This window comes from Cetorhinus maximus, chromosome 19, assembly GCF_964194155.1.
Source record: "Cetorhinus maximus chromosome 19, sCetMax3.hap1.1, whole genome shotgun sequence".
NCBI lineage: Eukaryota > Metazoa > Chordata > Chondrichthyes > Lamniformes > Cetorhinidae > Cetorhinus > Cetorhinus maximus.
The window spans coordinates 18,518,908-18,536,471 of NC_135897.1; the positions used below are offsets into that span (position 1 = coordinate 18,518,908).

The 17,564-nt window shown below is 44.8% G+C and overlaps 1 protein-coding gene across 4 annotated transcripts in view; it reads left to right on the forward strand.

Annotated features, from left to right (window-relative positions):
* Positions 1–17,564, forward strand: part of ryk (receptor like tyrosine kinase) — a 359,220-nt gene that overhangs the window by 295,462 nt on the left and 46,194 nt on the right. For all 4 annotated transcript variants that reach the window (XM_078563543.1, XM_078563545.1, XM_078563544.1 and 1 more), the window contains one exon: positions 12,895–13,004. In XM_078563543.1, the coding sequence (XP_078419669.1) occupies positions 12,895–13,004 (110 nt within the window). The remainder of the gene's footprint in view (positions 1–12,894; positions 13,005–17,564) is intronic.

Below are 17,564 nucleotides of genomic sequence, written 5' to 3' on the forward strand. Positions count from 1 at the left end.
AGCACTGTGGGTGTACCTACACCACAGAGACAGCACCAGTTCAAGAAGGCAGCTCACCACCACCTACCTTCTCAGGGGCAATTAGGTATGAGCAATAAATACTGGCCTAGCCAGCAATGCTCACACCCCATAAAGGAATAAAAAAAATCTGCGAAGGTATAGTTGTGGGTGGAACAGTATTGTCATATAGTTCATTTTTTCTTGTTTAATAAATGCTTTAATTCTTTTGTTAAAAGTTTATCGGCAGACTCCTGTCACTCTGTTCAGAAGCTGCCCTCCATGTTTCCAAACAAAAAATAAAAGTTGGATCTATCAAGCCAGGTTCCGCCCTGGGATCTGACTTGTCCAGTAGTAACATCAGCTGGGATCATAACAGCAGTTACTTGTCAATAAGCTGAAATTAGTTGGTTTAATAGTTGTTAATTACTGTACCAGCAAGCTAAGCTAGTTAGTGACTCATCAGAGGCTCTATGTAAGCAGACAGGTTTTTCAAACTGCAAGGAGTAAGGGGACACGAGACAACACCAGAGTGAGGCGTAGACAAAGTGTGTCGTTAGGAATTTGATTCAGTTGGGATTTCAGCACAGGGTGACAAAGAGATGCTCCTATTTCTACTTTTTTCAGCCTCCAGTAGTTGATGAGTTTTCTTCCTTGTCTCCAAGCTAGGTGAGTGCAACTTTCTATTATTTTACCTGTGGAAATGATTAACTAATTGACTAATGAGATTGGACAGATATGGAGGGTTGGTGGTGTACCGTGACTGCAGCACGTGGGAATCTGTGGAATGCCTGACAATCCCAGACAACCATATCTGCAGAAAGAGTTTGCAGCTTAGGCAACTTCAGCTCTGAGTTATACAGCCACAGTCTGAGTATTGAACATTGCGAGCATCAGGGAGGTGAAGAGTTACCTGGACACTTTGTTCCAGGAGGCAGTCACACCCCTTAGGTTAGACATAATCTTGGTCAATAGTCAGGGATAGGAGGGTGCGACTGCAAGTTAGGCAGGTATGGGGACGCAGCTTGTAGTGATGGAAAAACCTCAGCCCCTGACTTTGCCCAACAGGTACAAGGTGCTTGCTACCTGTGTGGATGAGAAAAACAATAGTAAGGTGGATGAACGACTGACCATAGCAACATGGTGAAGGTTGCCATTCTACCAAGTGGAAGGCGGTGGTGATAAGAGACAGTACAGTCAGGGGATAGATTCTGTTCTCTGCAGCCGCGACAGGGAGCTCTGAAGGTTGTGATGCCTGCTCGGTGCCGGGGTTAAGGACATCTCCTCGCAGCTGGAGAGGAACTTAGAGTGGGGGATGGAGGGGGGGGGAGGATTCAGTTGTCGTGCTCCTTGTGGGAACCAACGACATAGGTAGAACCAGGAATGACGTTCTGCTAAGAGAATTTGAGGAGTTAGGGATCAAATTAAAACAAAGGTAATCATCCCTGGATTGTTACCAGAGCCACATGCCAATTAACATAGGGTCAAGCAGATTAGAGAAATAAACATATGGCTCAAAGAGAGGTGTGGGAAGAAGGGTTTTCAATTCATGGTACTCTGGCTGGCATCAGTACTCGGGGAAGAGTGAGCTTTTCCAACGGGGTGGGCTCCACTTGAACCGCTGGCCAGTGATATGACTTGGGCTGTGGACAGGGCTTTAAACTAACAGGGATGGGACATGGTTCAGGTGTAGAGAAATTTAGAAATCCAAAGAGAAAGGCCAAGGCACCAGAACAGTATAGCAATGTAGGTAAAAACAAGCAGAGTGGGACAGGAAGGGACAGAGAGTTTAACAAAAATTGTACATTGGTGAATAAGGACATTGCAGAGAATAGAAGTAAAAATGGAAATTAAAGGTTCTTTATCCGAATGCACAAAGTATCCACAGTAAGATAGATGAACTAGTGGCACAAATAGAGATATATGACTTGCATTTAATCACCATTACAAAGACATGGTTACAAGGTGATCAAGGATGGGAAACATGGGTTCATTAGTAATGTTATAGAAAAATATCTACTGGGAAATAGTGATCATAATACCATTTAATTCCATATTCCAATTGCAAACTAGAATCTCCAGTTTAAACAAAGACCGTAACATAGGTATGAGGGGAGAACTGGCCAAGGTTTGGGTAAATAGACAAAAAAGTATGGAAGTAAATGAACAGTGGGAAATATTTAAAGAAACAATTCAAAATGTTCAACAAAAATACATCCATTGAAAACCAACAATTCTGCAAAAAAGACCGATCTGTGGAGCACTCAGGGAATTAAGGATAGTATTAGATTAAAAGAAGAGGCTTACAACGTTGCAAAAAACAATAGCAAGTCTGAGAATTGGGAGTGTTTTAGAAACTACCATGGGACCACCAAAAAGTTGGTAAAAAAAGGAAATAGACTATGAGAGTAAGCTAGCTAGAAATATCAAAACATATTTTAAGAGCTTTTATAAGTATATAAAGGCGAAGAGAGTAGCTAAAGTAAATGTTGGTCCCTTAGAAGCAGAGACAGAAGAAATTATCATGGGGAACAATGAAATGGCAGAGGCATTGAACAAATAATTTGTGTCTGTCTTCACAATAGAGAACACAAGTTCCATGCCAGGAATACCGGTAACTTAGGAGCTAAAAAGAATGAGGAAATTAGGGAAATTAATAGCAGCAGAGAAAAGTATTGGCGAAACTTAAGGGACTGAAACTCAACAAATCCCTGGGACATGATGGCCTACACTCTAGGGTTCTAAAACAGTAGCTGCAGAGATAGTGGATGTGCTGGCTATGATTTTCCAAAATTCCTTAGATTCTGGAATGGTCCCATCAGATTGGAAGTTGGTAGATGTCACGCCACTTTTCAGGAAAGGAAGGAGAGAGAAAACAATGAACTACAGACCAGTTAGCCTAGCATCAGTTGTTGGGAAAATGCTGGAATCTATTATTAAGGAAGGCTTAACAATGCGCTTAGAAAAGCATAGTATGATTAGAACAAGTCAACATGGTTTTATGAAAGGAAAATCCTCTTTGACAAATTTGTTAAGAGTTTTATTTAGTTTTTTTATTCTTTCATGGGACGTTGGCTTCGCTGGCTAAACCAGCATTCATTGCCCTTCCCTAATTGTCCTTGAGAAGTTGGTGGTGAGCTGTCGTCTTGAATCGCTGCAGCCCTTGTGGTGTAGGTATACCCACAGTGCTGTTCGGGAGGGAGTTCCAGGATTTTGACCCAGCAACAGTAAAGGAACGGCGATATATTTCCAAGTCAGGATGGCGTGTGGCTTAGAGAGGAACTTCCATTCATCTGCTGCCCTTGTCCTTCTAGAGATCGCGGGTTTGGAAGGTTCTGTCACAGGACCCCTGGTGAATTTCTGCAGTGCATCTTGCAGATGATGCATACTGCTGCCACTGTGTGCCGATGGTGGAGGGAGTGAATGTTTAAGGTAGTGGGTGGGATGCCAATCAAATGGGCTACTTTGCCCTGGATGGTGTCAAGCTTCTTTAGTGTTACTGGAGCTGCACTCATCCAGGCAAGTGGAGAGTATTCTATCACACTCCTGATTTGTGCCTTGTAAGATGGCAGACAGGTTCTGGGGAGTCAGGAGGCGAGTTACACTCTGTAGAATTCCCAGCCTTTGACCTGCCCTTGTAGCCACAGTATCTTTTTGATTGGTCCAGTTCAGTTTCAGGTCAGTAGTAACCCCTGGGGCGTTTAAGGTCATGGATTAAGCGATAGTGATGCCATTGAATGTAATGGGTAGATGGATAGATTCTCTCTTGTTGGAGATGGTCATTGCTGGCATTTGTATGGCATGAATGTTACTTGCCACTTATCAATCCACGCCTTAATGCTGTCTTGGCCTTGTTTCATATGGGCATGGACTGCTTTAGTATCTGAGGTGTTGTGAAAGGTGCTGAACATTGTGCAATCATCAGCGAACCTCCCCACTTCTGACCTTATGACGGAGGGAAGACCATTGGTGAAGCAATGTTGGGCCTAGGACGCTGCCCTGAGGAACTCCTGCAGTGATGTCTGGGACTGAGATGATTGACCTCCAACAACAACTATCTTCCCTTGTGCTAGGTATGACTCCAATGAGTAGAGCATTTTCCCCCCTGATTCCCTGTGACTCCAGTTTTGCTAGGGCTCCTTGATGCCACACTTGGCCAAATGCTGCCTTGATGCCAAGGACAGTCATTCTCACCTCACCTCTGGAGTTCAGCTCTTTTGTCCATGTTTGGACCAAGGTTGTAATGAGGTCAAGAGCTAAGTGGCCCTGGCAGAACCCAGACTAAGCACCAGTGAGTAAGTGCCAGTTGATAGAAGGGGTCGTCAACAGTGCTATCACTTTGCTAATGATTGAGAGACTGATGGGGCAGTAATTGGCTGGATTGGATTTGACCTGCTTCTTGTGTACAGGACATATCTGGGTAGTTTTCCACATTGCCGGGTAGATACCAATCTGATAGCTGTATTGCGACAGCTTGGCTAAAGGCACGGCAAGTTCTGGAGCACAAGTCTTTAGTACTATTGCCAGAATATTGTCAGGGCCTATCAACCTGTACCTAATGCCTTCAGCTGTTTCTTGATATCATGAGGAGTGAATTGAATTGGCTGAAGACTGGCATCTGCGATGCTGGGACCTCCGGAGAAAGCTTAGATTGATCATCCAGTCGGCACTCCTTGCTGAAGATTGTAGCAAATGCTTCAGCCCTGTCTTTTGCACTGAGGTGCTGGGCTTCCCCATCATTGAGGATGGGAACATTTGTGGAGCCTCCTCCTCCAAATAGCTGTTTAATTTTCCACCGCCATTCAAAATTGGATGTTGCAGGACTCCAGAGCTTAGATCTGATCTTTTGGTTGTGGAATCACTTAGTTCTGTCCATCACTTGCTGCTTTCGCTGTTTGGCACGCAAGTAGCCCTGTGTTGTAGCTTCACCAGGTTGATACCTCATTTTTAGGTATGCTTGGTACTGCTCCTGACATGCCCTCCTGCACTCTTCATTGAACCAGGGTTGATCCCCTGGCTTTATGGTATTGGTACAATGGGGGATATGCCAGGCCATCAGGTTACAGATTGTGGTTAAATACAATTCTGCTGCTGCTGATGGCCCACAGCGCCTCATGGATGCGCAGTTTTAAGCTGGTAGATGTGTTGGAAATATATCCCATTTAGCATGGTGGTTGTGCCACACAACACAATGGAGGATATCCTCAATGTGAACATGGAACTTTGTCTCTACAAGGACTATGTGAAGGTCACTCTTACCAATGTTGTCATGGACAGATGCATCTGCGCCTGGCAAATTGGTGAGGATGAAGTTAAGTAGTTTTTCCCTCTTGTTGGTTCCCTAACTGCCTTTCATAGACCCAGTCTTTGTCTTTTAGAACTCAATCAGTTGTGGTGCTATCAAATCACTGTCGATGATGGACATTGAAGTCCCCCACCTAGAGTATATTCTGTGCCCTAGCCACTCTCAGTGCTTCCTCCAGGTGGTGCTCAGCATGGAGGAGTACTGATTGATTAACTGAGGTAGGGGTGCAGCAGGTGGTAACCAGCAGGAGGTTACCTTACCCATGCTTGACCTGATTCCACGAGACATTATGGGGTCCAGAGTCAATATTGAGAACTCCCAGGGCAACTGTCTCCCAACTGTATACCACTGCCACTACCTTGATAGATCTGTTCTTTTGGTGGAATAGGACGTACCCAGGGCGGCAGTGGTGTCTGGGACATTGTATGTAAGGTATGATTGTATGAGTATGACTATGTCAGGCTGTTGCTTGACTAGTCTGTTAGGCAGCTCTCCCAATTTTGACACAAGCCCCCAGTCGTTGGTGAGGACGACTTTGCAGGATTGACAGGGCTGGGTTAGCCATTGTCATTTCCAGTGCCCAGGTCGATGCCGGGTGATCTGCCCAGTTTCATTCCTTCTTGTAGACTTCGTTGCATGCTTAATAGAACTGAGTGACTTGCTAGGCCATTTCAGACGGCATTTAAGGGTCAATCAGATTGCTCTGGGTCTGAGTCAAGTGTCGGCCAAGTAAGGGCGGCAAATTTCCTTCCCTAAAGGACATTTGTGAACCAAATGCATTTTTAAGACAATTGGCAATGGTTTCATGGTCGCTATTACTGATGCTAGCTTTTTAATTCCAGAATTAACTGAATTTAAATTCCACCAGCTGCTGTGGTGGCATTCGAACCCATGTCCCCAGAGCAATAGCCTGGACCTCTGGATTACCGGTCCGGCCATATTACCACTGTGCCATCGTCTGGATAGAGGATTAGTTAATAGAGAGAAAGCAAAGAGTGGGCATAAACAAGGCTTTTTTTCAAATTGGTAGGCAGTGAATAATGGAGTGCCGCAAGGATCAGTGCTGGGGCCTCAGTAATTTAACTTAAGTGAAGAGACAGACAGCAATATTTCAAAGTTTGCTGATGATATAAAGCTGGGTGGAAAGGTAAGCTGCGGGGAGGACACAGAGAGGCTGCAGAGATATAGACAGGTTAAGTGAGTAGGCAACAAGATGACAGATGGAATATAATGTAGGGAAGTGTGAAACTATTCACTTTGGTCATAAAGATCAAAAGAATTGGAAAGCAGAGTATTTTTTAAAAGGTGAGAAACTTGTAAGTGTTGATGTTCAAAACTGACGAAGCTGTGTTCTTTCATAGAAATACAATAATTGCAAATAAAATCAAAATGACCTTGCAGGCTTAGTAACAAGTACAGCTACTTTGTATGCAGCAAATATAGCCCAACGACATATTCTGTAAGAGGGAATTTCGAGCACCGCATAAAGGACTAAAGCATAAAATTGAAATGTTATACCCAGCACAATGAGCATCTCTCCATCTGGGTCATGTCATTCAGTTTATGCATTGACACTAATTATGCAGCCTGCTGTAACATCCAAACGATAATAATCTATATTGAAACATGACATCACTGCCTGCCACACTGAAATTTGCAGATGACATCAAACTGGGCAGTGTAATTAATGTAGTGAAGGACTGTGACAAATGGCAGGAAAAGATTTAAAAACCTGCAGAATGGACATGTAAACGGTAAATTGACTTAAATACAGATAGGTGTTATGTAACATATTTTGGACACAAGAATAAGGAGGCTGCATATTCCTTGGAAAGTTAGTGTCTGAACAGAAGGAAAGTAACACATACACTGATCACTGAAAGCAGTGCCACAAGGTCAATAAGGCCATAAAAATCATTTCTAGAACAGAATTAAAAAGCGGAGAAGTTATGTTAACCGTGCATAAAACCTTGGTTAGGCCATATTTGGAGTACTGTGTACAATTCTGGTCATCCATGTCATAAGGTTATAGAGGCTCTGCTGAGAGATTATACCTATTAGAACAAATTGAACAGTCTCAGCCCTCTTCTCTAGTAAAGAGAAGACTGAAGGCTGACCTAGCAGAGATCTTCTGAGATTGAGAGGGTTTGTTAAAGTAGACATAAAGAAGTTTATGAAAGAGACCAGAGCTAGAGGCCATAAATATAAGATGGTCACTAATAAATTCATTGGAAGAATTCAGGAGGAACTGTTTTAGCCAGAGTTGTTTGAATATGGAACTCACTGCCACATGAGTAGTTGAGGCAAATAATATAGATGTATTCAAGGGAGAGTTGAATAAGCACATGATGGAGAAAGGAATAGAAAGAAACGTTGATGGGCTTCAATGGAGAGGGCTGCCAGGAGGAAATTGGATTATTATCTGAAAAGGAAGAATGTGCTGGACTATGGGGAGAAGGCACGAGACGCATTGCTCCTACGGAGAGCCAGTGCAGACACGATGGGCCCATTGACAGCCTCCTGTGCTGTAACCATTATCTAATTCTGCGTGGAGCACAAAAACTGGCATGGGCCTGTCAGCTCAAATTACATGTTTCTATGACCTTTATGCTTTGTAACTTTGCAATCTTTCTTGGGGTTTCTAAAACAATATATTGTATTGCATGATTGAGAGAGCAATCATGAAGTAGTGACGCAAATGCTGCTCCCACGACTATGCAGCAATTTGTGGTGCATGTACTTGAATCCTTTCTATTCTGTTGTATGTGGAGGTTCTTGTGGTTGATTTTTATGAAGGTGAATACAGTATGGGGTAATGCAATGGTTAACAAACGGGGTCCATAAAGACTTTCCAGGGAGTCTGCACAATAATCTTGCTGGGGTGAGAGTGAAAAAAACAGAAAGAAGAGAAAAAAGGGGAAAAAAAGACAAATCACCCACTTGTATAAATGAACAGTAGTTAATGTTAATCCCACACAAGGGCTGATAGGACATCCACTCTTAAACACTCACCTTCATAGCAATGGGTGCTTCAGTTGCCATGGTTTTCAGTAGTGAGTCTCATGTTTACTTTCAGCGGGAGGAAAGCTGCTGCTCCAATACTCGGGTGCATTGAATTTGGACTCATGCAATGAGAAAGTGTCATTATAATGCCACCTAGCCTGCTGAGTATTTCCAGCATTTTCCGTTTACATTAAACTATTTGTTGGTTTGATTCTTGTAATCATAGAAAAGTTGTCAGTTTGACTTGCTTAAATCAAATGGAATAGTGTAAATTCTAAAAGAACTGGGTTGGGTTTGCACAGATGTGTAAAATATTCCCAAAATGTTCAGATGAGCATTTCAAGGTAAAACTGGAGGGAAGGAAACTTGTACCTGTGTGTTTGTGGAAAGTTATTTTTCATTAGAAATATAACCTACTTTGAGCATGTTAAACATCTAAATAGGATGGGATTACTGTTAATACTGATTTGGTTATTAGCTGTCTATATTGGGTATGATCTGTGAACTGATTGCCTATTAATGGCATAAAGGCACAATCTATAGCCATAGTAAAGGCTGTTCAGAGTTAATATTTCAGGTTGATCATCAGAAAGGTCATCGACCTGAAACATTAACTCTTTCTCTCTCCACAGATGCTGCCTAAGCAGTTTTTAATTCTTTCTTCAGGTTTCTAACACCCACAGTATTTTGATTGTGTGAAAAGCCATTCAATAAGCATATAATAGAATGTTAATGGAGTTGCCACTATCCTTTATCTCTGGCTTGTCTGGTCGGTCTGTCTCATTGTTCACATCAGTGGAATAGTCCTCATATTGCTATTCTTAAGTTTGCATTTGCCTGTTTTCTTAAAAGCATTATTAAAACACAGTTTACATGCAGCACTTATACATTATCATTATTATATAGTATAATTTATAATATAAATATAGTTTATAATATATAAATTATTATATGTAAGTACGTGAAGTGCTCCTTCTTCTTAGGCAGCCCCTCGGGGCTGAGAATGATTTTCTTCCACTCCGGGGTTGTGGGTCCTGACGTGATTAAAGAATCCAATGCTGGATCTGCACACCCTGCCACAGGTGGGGCAGATAGCGTTTGATGAGGCGGGTGGGTTGGACACTCAGATTTTGGTCCGCTCCTTCCGCTGTTTGCCTCCACCTGGGCCTGTCGGAGACTTTAGAAATGATTGGCACCTTTGTAGATGCTTCTTCTCCAGTCTGGATGGCCTTGAGCAAGAGATTCCCACAAATCGGTGGGAGTATTCCATTTTTCTCAGAAAGGCTTTGAGGTTCTCCCTGAAATGTTTCCTCTGCCCTCCTGGTAATCGCTCACCGTGACAAAGCTTGGAGTAAAGAGCTTGTTTTGGGAGTCTCGTGCAGGCATGCAGACGATGTGGCCCACCCAATGTAGCTGATTAAACATAACCAGTGCTTCAATACTGGGGATGTTAGCCTGAGAGAGAACACTGATATGGGAGCACCTATCCTGCCATTGAATTTGCAGGATTTTGCGGAGGCATCGCCGGTGATATTTCTCCAGGGATTTAAGGTGTCTGCTGCACACTGTCCTTCAGACAATTGCTCCTTAGGAGAGCCAGGACGGACATGATTTTTTTAAATTATTCATTCACAGGAAGTGAATGGGATCTGTTTCACTATCTCCGGAACCAACACTTCCTTAACGTGACAATTCCAAGAGTCCAATGCAACTGAACTCTCTCGGAATTGTCACATTAAGGAAGTGTTGGTTCTGGAGATAGTGAAACAGATCCCATTTTGGAATTGGAACTTGCTGATCAATTGCTGGGGAACCTTGCCCACTTAAATGATAGTATTTTTTGTGCTAAGACTACTAAGGCACTGCAAGGAGAACTGCCGAACTTAGTGGCTGCAAAATTCATATTGGTAACTCTTGTATTTTTGGTGCTATGGGTGCCATTTGGCATCTAAAATCATGTACAGGTTATAGCAGATGTCATTTTAGATAGGTCAGTAGAGCAGGCACTAGGAGCATGCACCAAAAACATGCAGAGTTGGCACATTGGGATGTCAGTCAGCACACAACGCAGATATTTGACTGTGCAATTTTCAACCTCAGTGCTCCAGCTAACACCCCCTGTTAACAGCACAGATGAACATGTGATCACCAGCCTGAATGACCCCCACTGCCCTCAACCAGCAATATCCAAAGAGTTAATCAGCAGCAGTTAAAGTTGAGACATTGACCATCAGACGCTGCATCATGGCTGTATCCACAACAAAAGCAAAAATACCTGGAAAAACTCAGCAGGCCTGACAGCATCTGCAGAGAGGAACACAGTCAACGTTTCGAGTCCGAATGACTCTTCATCAGAACTGTGGCTGTATCCACAGTTGTTCTCATGGAGTAGTCACCATTTTCATGCTATAAATGATGGGCTCCAAGCTCTGCGCAAAAGCAAGTGGAAAGTTGGTGCTTAACTCCTCCATGCTTCTTGGCAGTGACTGCAGCCTTTCTGACAGGCCTGCCATTGTATCAGGTATTTCTGTGTGCATGCCCATCTATCTTTTCCTGTGCTCTGTCAATTGAAGCCCCCATCTGAGCCCTATGGACCAGAACTTGTGCAACTTCACCCCTCCCAAATTAATGGCATTTGTGCCAGTCTTTCTCCCAGCCCTGGCTGCAGTTTACTCATGCCCAGTCTCACAGTATGTAGATTTGGCCACTATGCTATCCTGTAAAGTACACATAGGACAGAATTTTGCCCTAGGGCATGCGGGCTCAGTGGGGGTGGTCGGGAAGCCGACTGCTGCCCGCGATCGAGCCCGGAAGGCAACTTCACATTGGGCAGGCCAGCATGAAACGCAAGCAGCAGCACTGAGCGCTGCCTGTGCGGGCGGGGGGAGGAGAGTGAGCAGGCCAAGTGTGACCTTTGCACATGCGTGCTACTTAATCTCCCTGAGGCAGAGCTAATTTTTAAAAAAAATAAAGATTTTATAAATGTTATGAAACATGTCCCCTCATGTGACTCTGACATTAATGAAAAAATAACGTTTTTATTTGATTTTTATTTGCTTTTGGAAACCTCATCCCGCCCATGGATGAGGTTTTCAAAAAAGTGCAAAGGCCACTTGGCCTTTTTGCCTGCCCGCCAGCCGTAAGGTTGGACGGGCAGCAAAAAATTTCTTTTAATTAACCTTTTAATGGCCTTAATAGGCCTTTTAATTGTCGGCGGGCATGCTACCAACTCCGGCACGCGCCCTCCGACTGAAATGTCGCGTGTCGTTTTACACTTGGCCGGGTCAGGCGCATGCCCACCAAGCTAAAGATTTTACCCATAGTGTCAGTATCTGAGCTGGTGGCTGCAAGTGATGGTGTTTTTTCCTGATCAGCCACTACTTATTCCTGCACCACTGTCCATCCAGATTCTAGTTCCTTGGTATCTGAAAAGAGAGAGGCACAAAGATCAGGTGGTAGTGAGGGGAAGGTGGGGGAAAAGCAAGAGATGCATCCTTAAAACATCTCTCAGAAGAGATAATGACACAAGGGGGAAGTGAGAAGGAGGATTGGATACGAATATACTGTCATCTTCAATGGTTTCAGCCCTGCCACTGGCCATGCCTTGGACATGGCCGCTCCACTGATCGCAAACGCTGTCCCCTCCATCCGGAAGGAGAGAAGGCAATGTATTCACCTCTATTTACAAGCAGTGTGTCAGTTATAGCCAGAGGCAGAGCATGCATGTGGCTTCACCAGGATACTGGTCTTCCCCATGGTGCGACCTCCTGTTGACTACAACAGATTCCACTATGCAGCTGGTGTGTGACCATGGTCAGTGCACCCAATATCCTGACAGTAGTCATGATGCATTCACAGCCAGTAAGCTGTGTGTCCAACAGCATTTTAGCAACTACAAGAAGCCAGAAGGTTGGGCCGACAAGGGCTATCTACTGAGCACCTGGTTCATTAATCCAGTGTGCAACCCAAACACATATGGAGCATATATTTTGTGAGAATGATTTGCCATATAGAATGTTATGAAGCAGACCAATGCTCCCAATGCCTGGACAAGTCGAGGAGCCCGACAGTACTCTCCAGAGCATGTGCTTGTCCCATGCCGGTTAGCTGTTGTTGCTTCTTGTTATGGGCAGAGAAGTGGGTCAGTCAGTGCTGTGCAATGTGCTTGGGTGATGTGCCTGTTTTGGTTGAATAGCTGGCAGTGTGTACAAGGTGAAAGATGTGGGTTTGAGGTTTGCGACAGTGCTCAGTGTGTGAGGTTGAGGTGAAGCTAGGAATTTGAGGTATGAGTCACTGTCGATCGAGAGTGAAGGGGATGTAATGAATGGAGGCTGTTGGTGCAATTGGTGGGATAGGCCATTTGAAGATTAATTCATGGACCTTGACCACTTGTGTGAGGTCATTGAACTTCAGCACTGCATCCAGATCCTTGGCACTACATTATTGCAATTGATAAAGATGTTCTCTATTCGTGTCCTCCAGCTGCACCTATCCCTCCCATTGCGGTGTAATTCTATTTCAATTTGTACTAACTGGGTTTGTTGAAACTGATGAAATTCATAGTAATGGTTATCATGCATTTTTCACAGGCAATATCCCAACAGGACCTTGTACATATGGCCATTCAGATCGCCTGTGGGATGAGTTACCTGGCCAGGAGAGAAGTTATTCATAAAGACCTGGCTACAAGAAATTGTGTGTAAGTACAAGAGATTGCTGTCTAAAATTTCTAGTTCATTTGCTTATGTTTTTACTCTGCATGAGTAACCTGAATGGCATGTATTCAGGAATCTTGTTCACTTGTGGCTAGGACTGTAACTTGGAATGACAAAATATACCAAAATTGAAACAGTTGTGGAGAATTCTGATCAGAAATAGTGCAAGTGTTTGAATACAGGAGATCTGAGTGATCACTAGTTTCACTGTTTTATAATAATATTGATTCAACTCCTGGAGATTGTGAAGTATGGATGTTGTTATTGTGGATATTCCCACGAAAGAGTGCAAATACCCTAACATGGGGGAGAGGTGGTGGTGAAGTGGTAATATCACCGGACTAGAATCCAGAGGCGCAAGATTAATTTTCTGGGGTCAGAGGTTCAAATCCCACCATGGCAGCTTGGAGAATTTAAATTCAACTAATAAATCTGGAATTAAAAGCTAGTCTCAGTAATAGTGACCATGAAAACATTGTCAATTGTCATAAAAACCCATCTGGTTCACTAATGTTCTTTAGGGAAGGAAATCTGGCTTTATGTGGCCTGGCCTACATGTGACTTCAGACCCACAGCAATGTGGACGACTCTTGACTGCCCTCTGAAATGGCCTAGCAAGCCACTCGGTTGTATCAAACCTTTATGAAACCCAAAAGGAATGAAACTGGATGGACCACCCAGCATTGACCTAGGCACCAGAAATGACAACAGCACATCCAGTCCTGTGGATTCTGCAAAGTCCTCCTTAGTGACATCTGGGGGCTTGTGTCAAAATTGGGAGAGCTGTCTCACAGACTAGTTAAGCAACAGCCTGACATAGTCATCCTCACAGAATCATATCTTTCGGATAATGTCCCAGACACCATCATCACCACCCCTGAGTATGTCAGGACAGAGCCACTAGAGGTGGTGGCACAGTTAGGAGGGAGTTGCCCTGGAATTCCTCAGTTGATTCCAGACCCCATAATGTCTCATGGCATCAGGTCAAACAATGGAAAGGAAACCTCCTGGTTACCAGCTACTGCATGTACCCCCCCCCCCTTCAATCCCCCTCAGCTGATCAATCAGTACTCCGTGTCGAATACCAATTGGAAGAAGCACTGAGGATGGCAAGGGCATGGAATGTACCCTGGGTAGGGGACACTTCAATGTCCGTCACCAAGAGTGGCTCGGTAGCTCCACTACTGATAGCCGGCCCAGCACTGAAGGACATAGCTGCTAGACTGGTCTGCGGGCAGCTGGTGAGGAAATCAACCAAAGGGAAAACCTGTTTGATCTCGTCCTGCCAATCTACCAGTCGCGGTTGCATCTGTCCTTGACCACCGCACAGTCCTTGTGGAGACAAAGTCCCATTTTCACATTGAGGATACCCTCCATCGTATTGTGTGGCACTCCACCATGTTAAATGGGATTGATTTCAAACACATCTAGCAACTCAAAGCTGGCATCCATGTGGCGCTGTGGGCCATCAGCAGCGGCAGAATTGTATACAACCACACTCTAGAACCTCATGGCCAGCATATCTCCCCTGCTTTACCATTAAACTGGGGATCAACCCTGGTTCAATGAAGAGTGCAGGAGGGCATGCCAGGGGCAGCACCAGGCATACCTAAAAATGAGGTATCAACTTGGTGAAGCTATAACATAGGACTACTTGCATGCGAAACAGCATAAGCAGCAAGTGGTGGACAGAGCTAAGCAATTCCACAACCAACGGATCAGATCTAAGCTCTGCAGTCCTGCCACATCCAGTCATGAATGGTGGTGGACAATTAAACAACTCACTGGAGGAGGAGACCCCACAAATATCCCCATCCTCAATAATGGGGGAGCCCAACATTTCAGTGCAAAAGATAAGGCTGAAGCATTTGCTCCAATCTTCAGCCAGAAGTGCCAAGTGAATGAGTTCCCTCCTTTGTAGCACTGTGGATCTACATGCACTACATGGACTGCAGTGGCTCACCGCCACCAGGGCAGTTTGAGGAGGCTAATAAATGCTGGCCTAGCCAGCGAAGCCCACATTCCATGAACAAATTTTTAAAAATACATCTTGGCCTCCTCCAGAGGTCCCCAGCATCACAGATGCCTGTCATCCAATTCGATTCACTCCACGTGATATCAAGAAATGGCTGAAGGCACTGGATACTGAAAAGGCTATGGGCCCTGGCAACATTCAGGCAATCGTACTGAAGACTTGTGCTCCTGAACTAGCCTCACCCCTAGCCAAGCTGTTACAATACAGCTACAACACTGGCATCTGCATGGCAATTTGAAAACTGCCCAAGTATGTCCTGGGCACTCAAAGCAAGACAAACCCCAACCTAGCCACTTACCGCCCCATCAGCCTACTTTCAATTTTCAGCAAAGTGATGGAGGGGTCATCAACAGTGTTATTAAGCAGCACCTAGTCAGCAATAACCTGCTCACTGATGCTCAGTTTGGGTTCCGCCAAGACCACTCAGCTCTTGACCTCATTACAGCCTTGGTTCAAACATGAACAAAAGAGCTCAACTTATGAGGTGAGGTGAGAGTGACCGCCCTTGACATCAAGACATCATTTGACCGAGTGTGGGATCAGGGAGCCCAGCAAAACTGGAGACAATGGGAATCGGCGGAAAACTCTCCACTGGTTGGAGTCATACCTAGCACAAAAGAAGATGGCTGTGTTTGTTGGAGGTCAATCATACCAGGAGATCACTGTAGGAGCTCCTCAGGGCAGTGTCTCAACCATCTTCAGCAATGACCTTCCTTCCATCATAAGGTCAGAAGTGGGGGTGTTCGCTGATGATTGCACAATGTTCACCATTCGCAACTCTTCAGATGCTAAAGCTGCCCGTGCCCATATGCAGAAAGACCTGGACAATATCCAGGCTTGGGCTGACAAGTGGCAAGTAATATTCATGCCACACAAGTGCCAGGCAATGACTATGCCCAACAAGAGAGAATCCAACCATCTCCCCATGACATTCAATGACATTACTATTGCTAAATTCACCACTGTCAACATCCTGGGGGTTACCATTGTCCAGAAACTGAACTGGACTAGCCGTACAAATACTGCGGCTACAAGAGCAGGTCAGAACCTGGGAATTCTGTGGCAAGTAACTCACCTCCTGGCTCCCCAAAGCCTGCCCACCATCTAGAAGGTACAAGTCAGGAGTGTGATGGAACACTCTCCACTTGCCTGGATGAGTGCATCTCCAACAACACTCAAGAAGCTTGACACCATCCAGGACAAAACAGTCCGTTTGATTGGCACCCCATCCACCACTTTAAACATTCATTCTCTCCACCACCGACACATAGTGACAGTAGTGTGTACCATGCACAAGATGCACTGCAGCTAGTCACCAACACTCCTCAGGCAGCACCTTCCAAACCTACGACCTCTACCATCTAGAAGGACAAGGGCAGCAGATGCATGGGAACACCATCACCGGCAAGTTCCCCTCGAAGCCACACATCGTTCTGACTTGGGGACATATCGCTGTTCCTTCATTGTTGCTGGGTCGAAATTCTGGAGCTCACTCCCTAACAGCACTGTGGGTGTACCTACACCACATGGACTGGTTCTTTGTTAGTTAAAAGTGTTAGTTCAAAACTAGTGCATTGACAAATTGCAGCCACAAATTTGGGTGACCAGACATTCCGTTTTTGCCAGGACAGGTTTTTGATTAAATGTCCCACTGTCCCAACAGTTTTCTCCAAATTTCCAAATGTCCCTGTTTTGTCTTCCCAATCTTTCTCCCTAGAATCCCCCCATCCCAGTGTTCCATTTACTGGGTAAATTCAAAAAACCTCTCTCGTGCCCTGTATGCTGAGAATCTGAATGCCGGCTGCACTGGGACACTCCCACACGCACAGAAATCCTTCTCACTGACATCCAGTGTCAGGTGCAAATTCGCCCCCCACCACCCCCCCCAGCACTCCCTGTTTGCCTTTCAGTGGCCTGATTGGCCAATCCATCAGAACGCCCCGATTAGCCAATCAGAGCTTCATGAACACACAGGTGTGAAGGCATGTGGCCTAATGGAGGTAACTGTTTTCTGATCTTTAGTGTATATTGGGACTGTGAGCCTGAGAAATCATGTTGCCATTCCGGTTGTGCTGATTTTGTAACTGGCCAGGGGCCAGGATTGTATCTGCTGGGGACAGGAAATAATGCAGAATGGTGAGTGTTTCTCAGCACAAGCCAGGTCCTCTAGAACACAAGGAAGCAGGGATCAGTTTCGCAGGAGGTTGGGCTTGTTTTGGCTCAAGAGTGGAGGAAGACACTCACAATAACCAGTGCGTCAGATGTGGAAGTGCTTCCTGTACCCTGAAAACAAACAAGCACGTATGACACTCAGAGCTTGCTCTGAACCAGCAGTCACCATTAATTTACCCCCCTGACCTCCTATAATTTACCCCCATGACCACCTATTATTTACCCCCCTGACCACCTATTATTTACTTCCTAATCACCTATAATTTACCTCCCTGACCTCATTTAATTTACCTCCCTGACCTCATTTAATTTACCTCCCTGACCTCCTATAATTTAC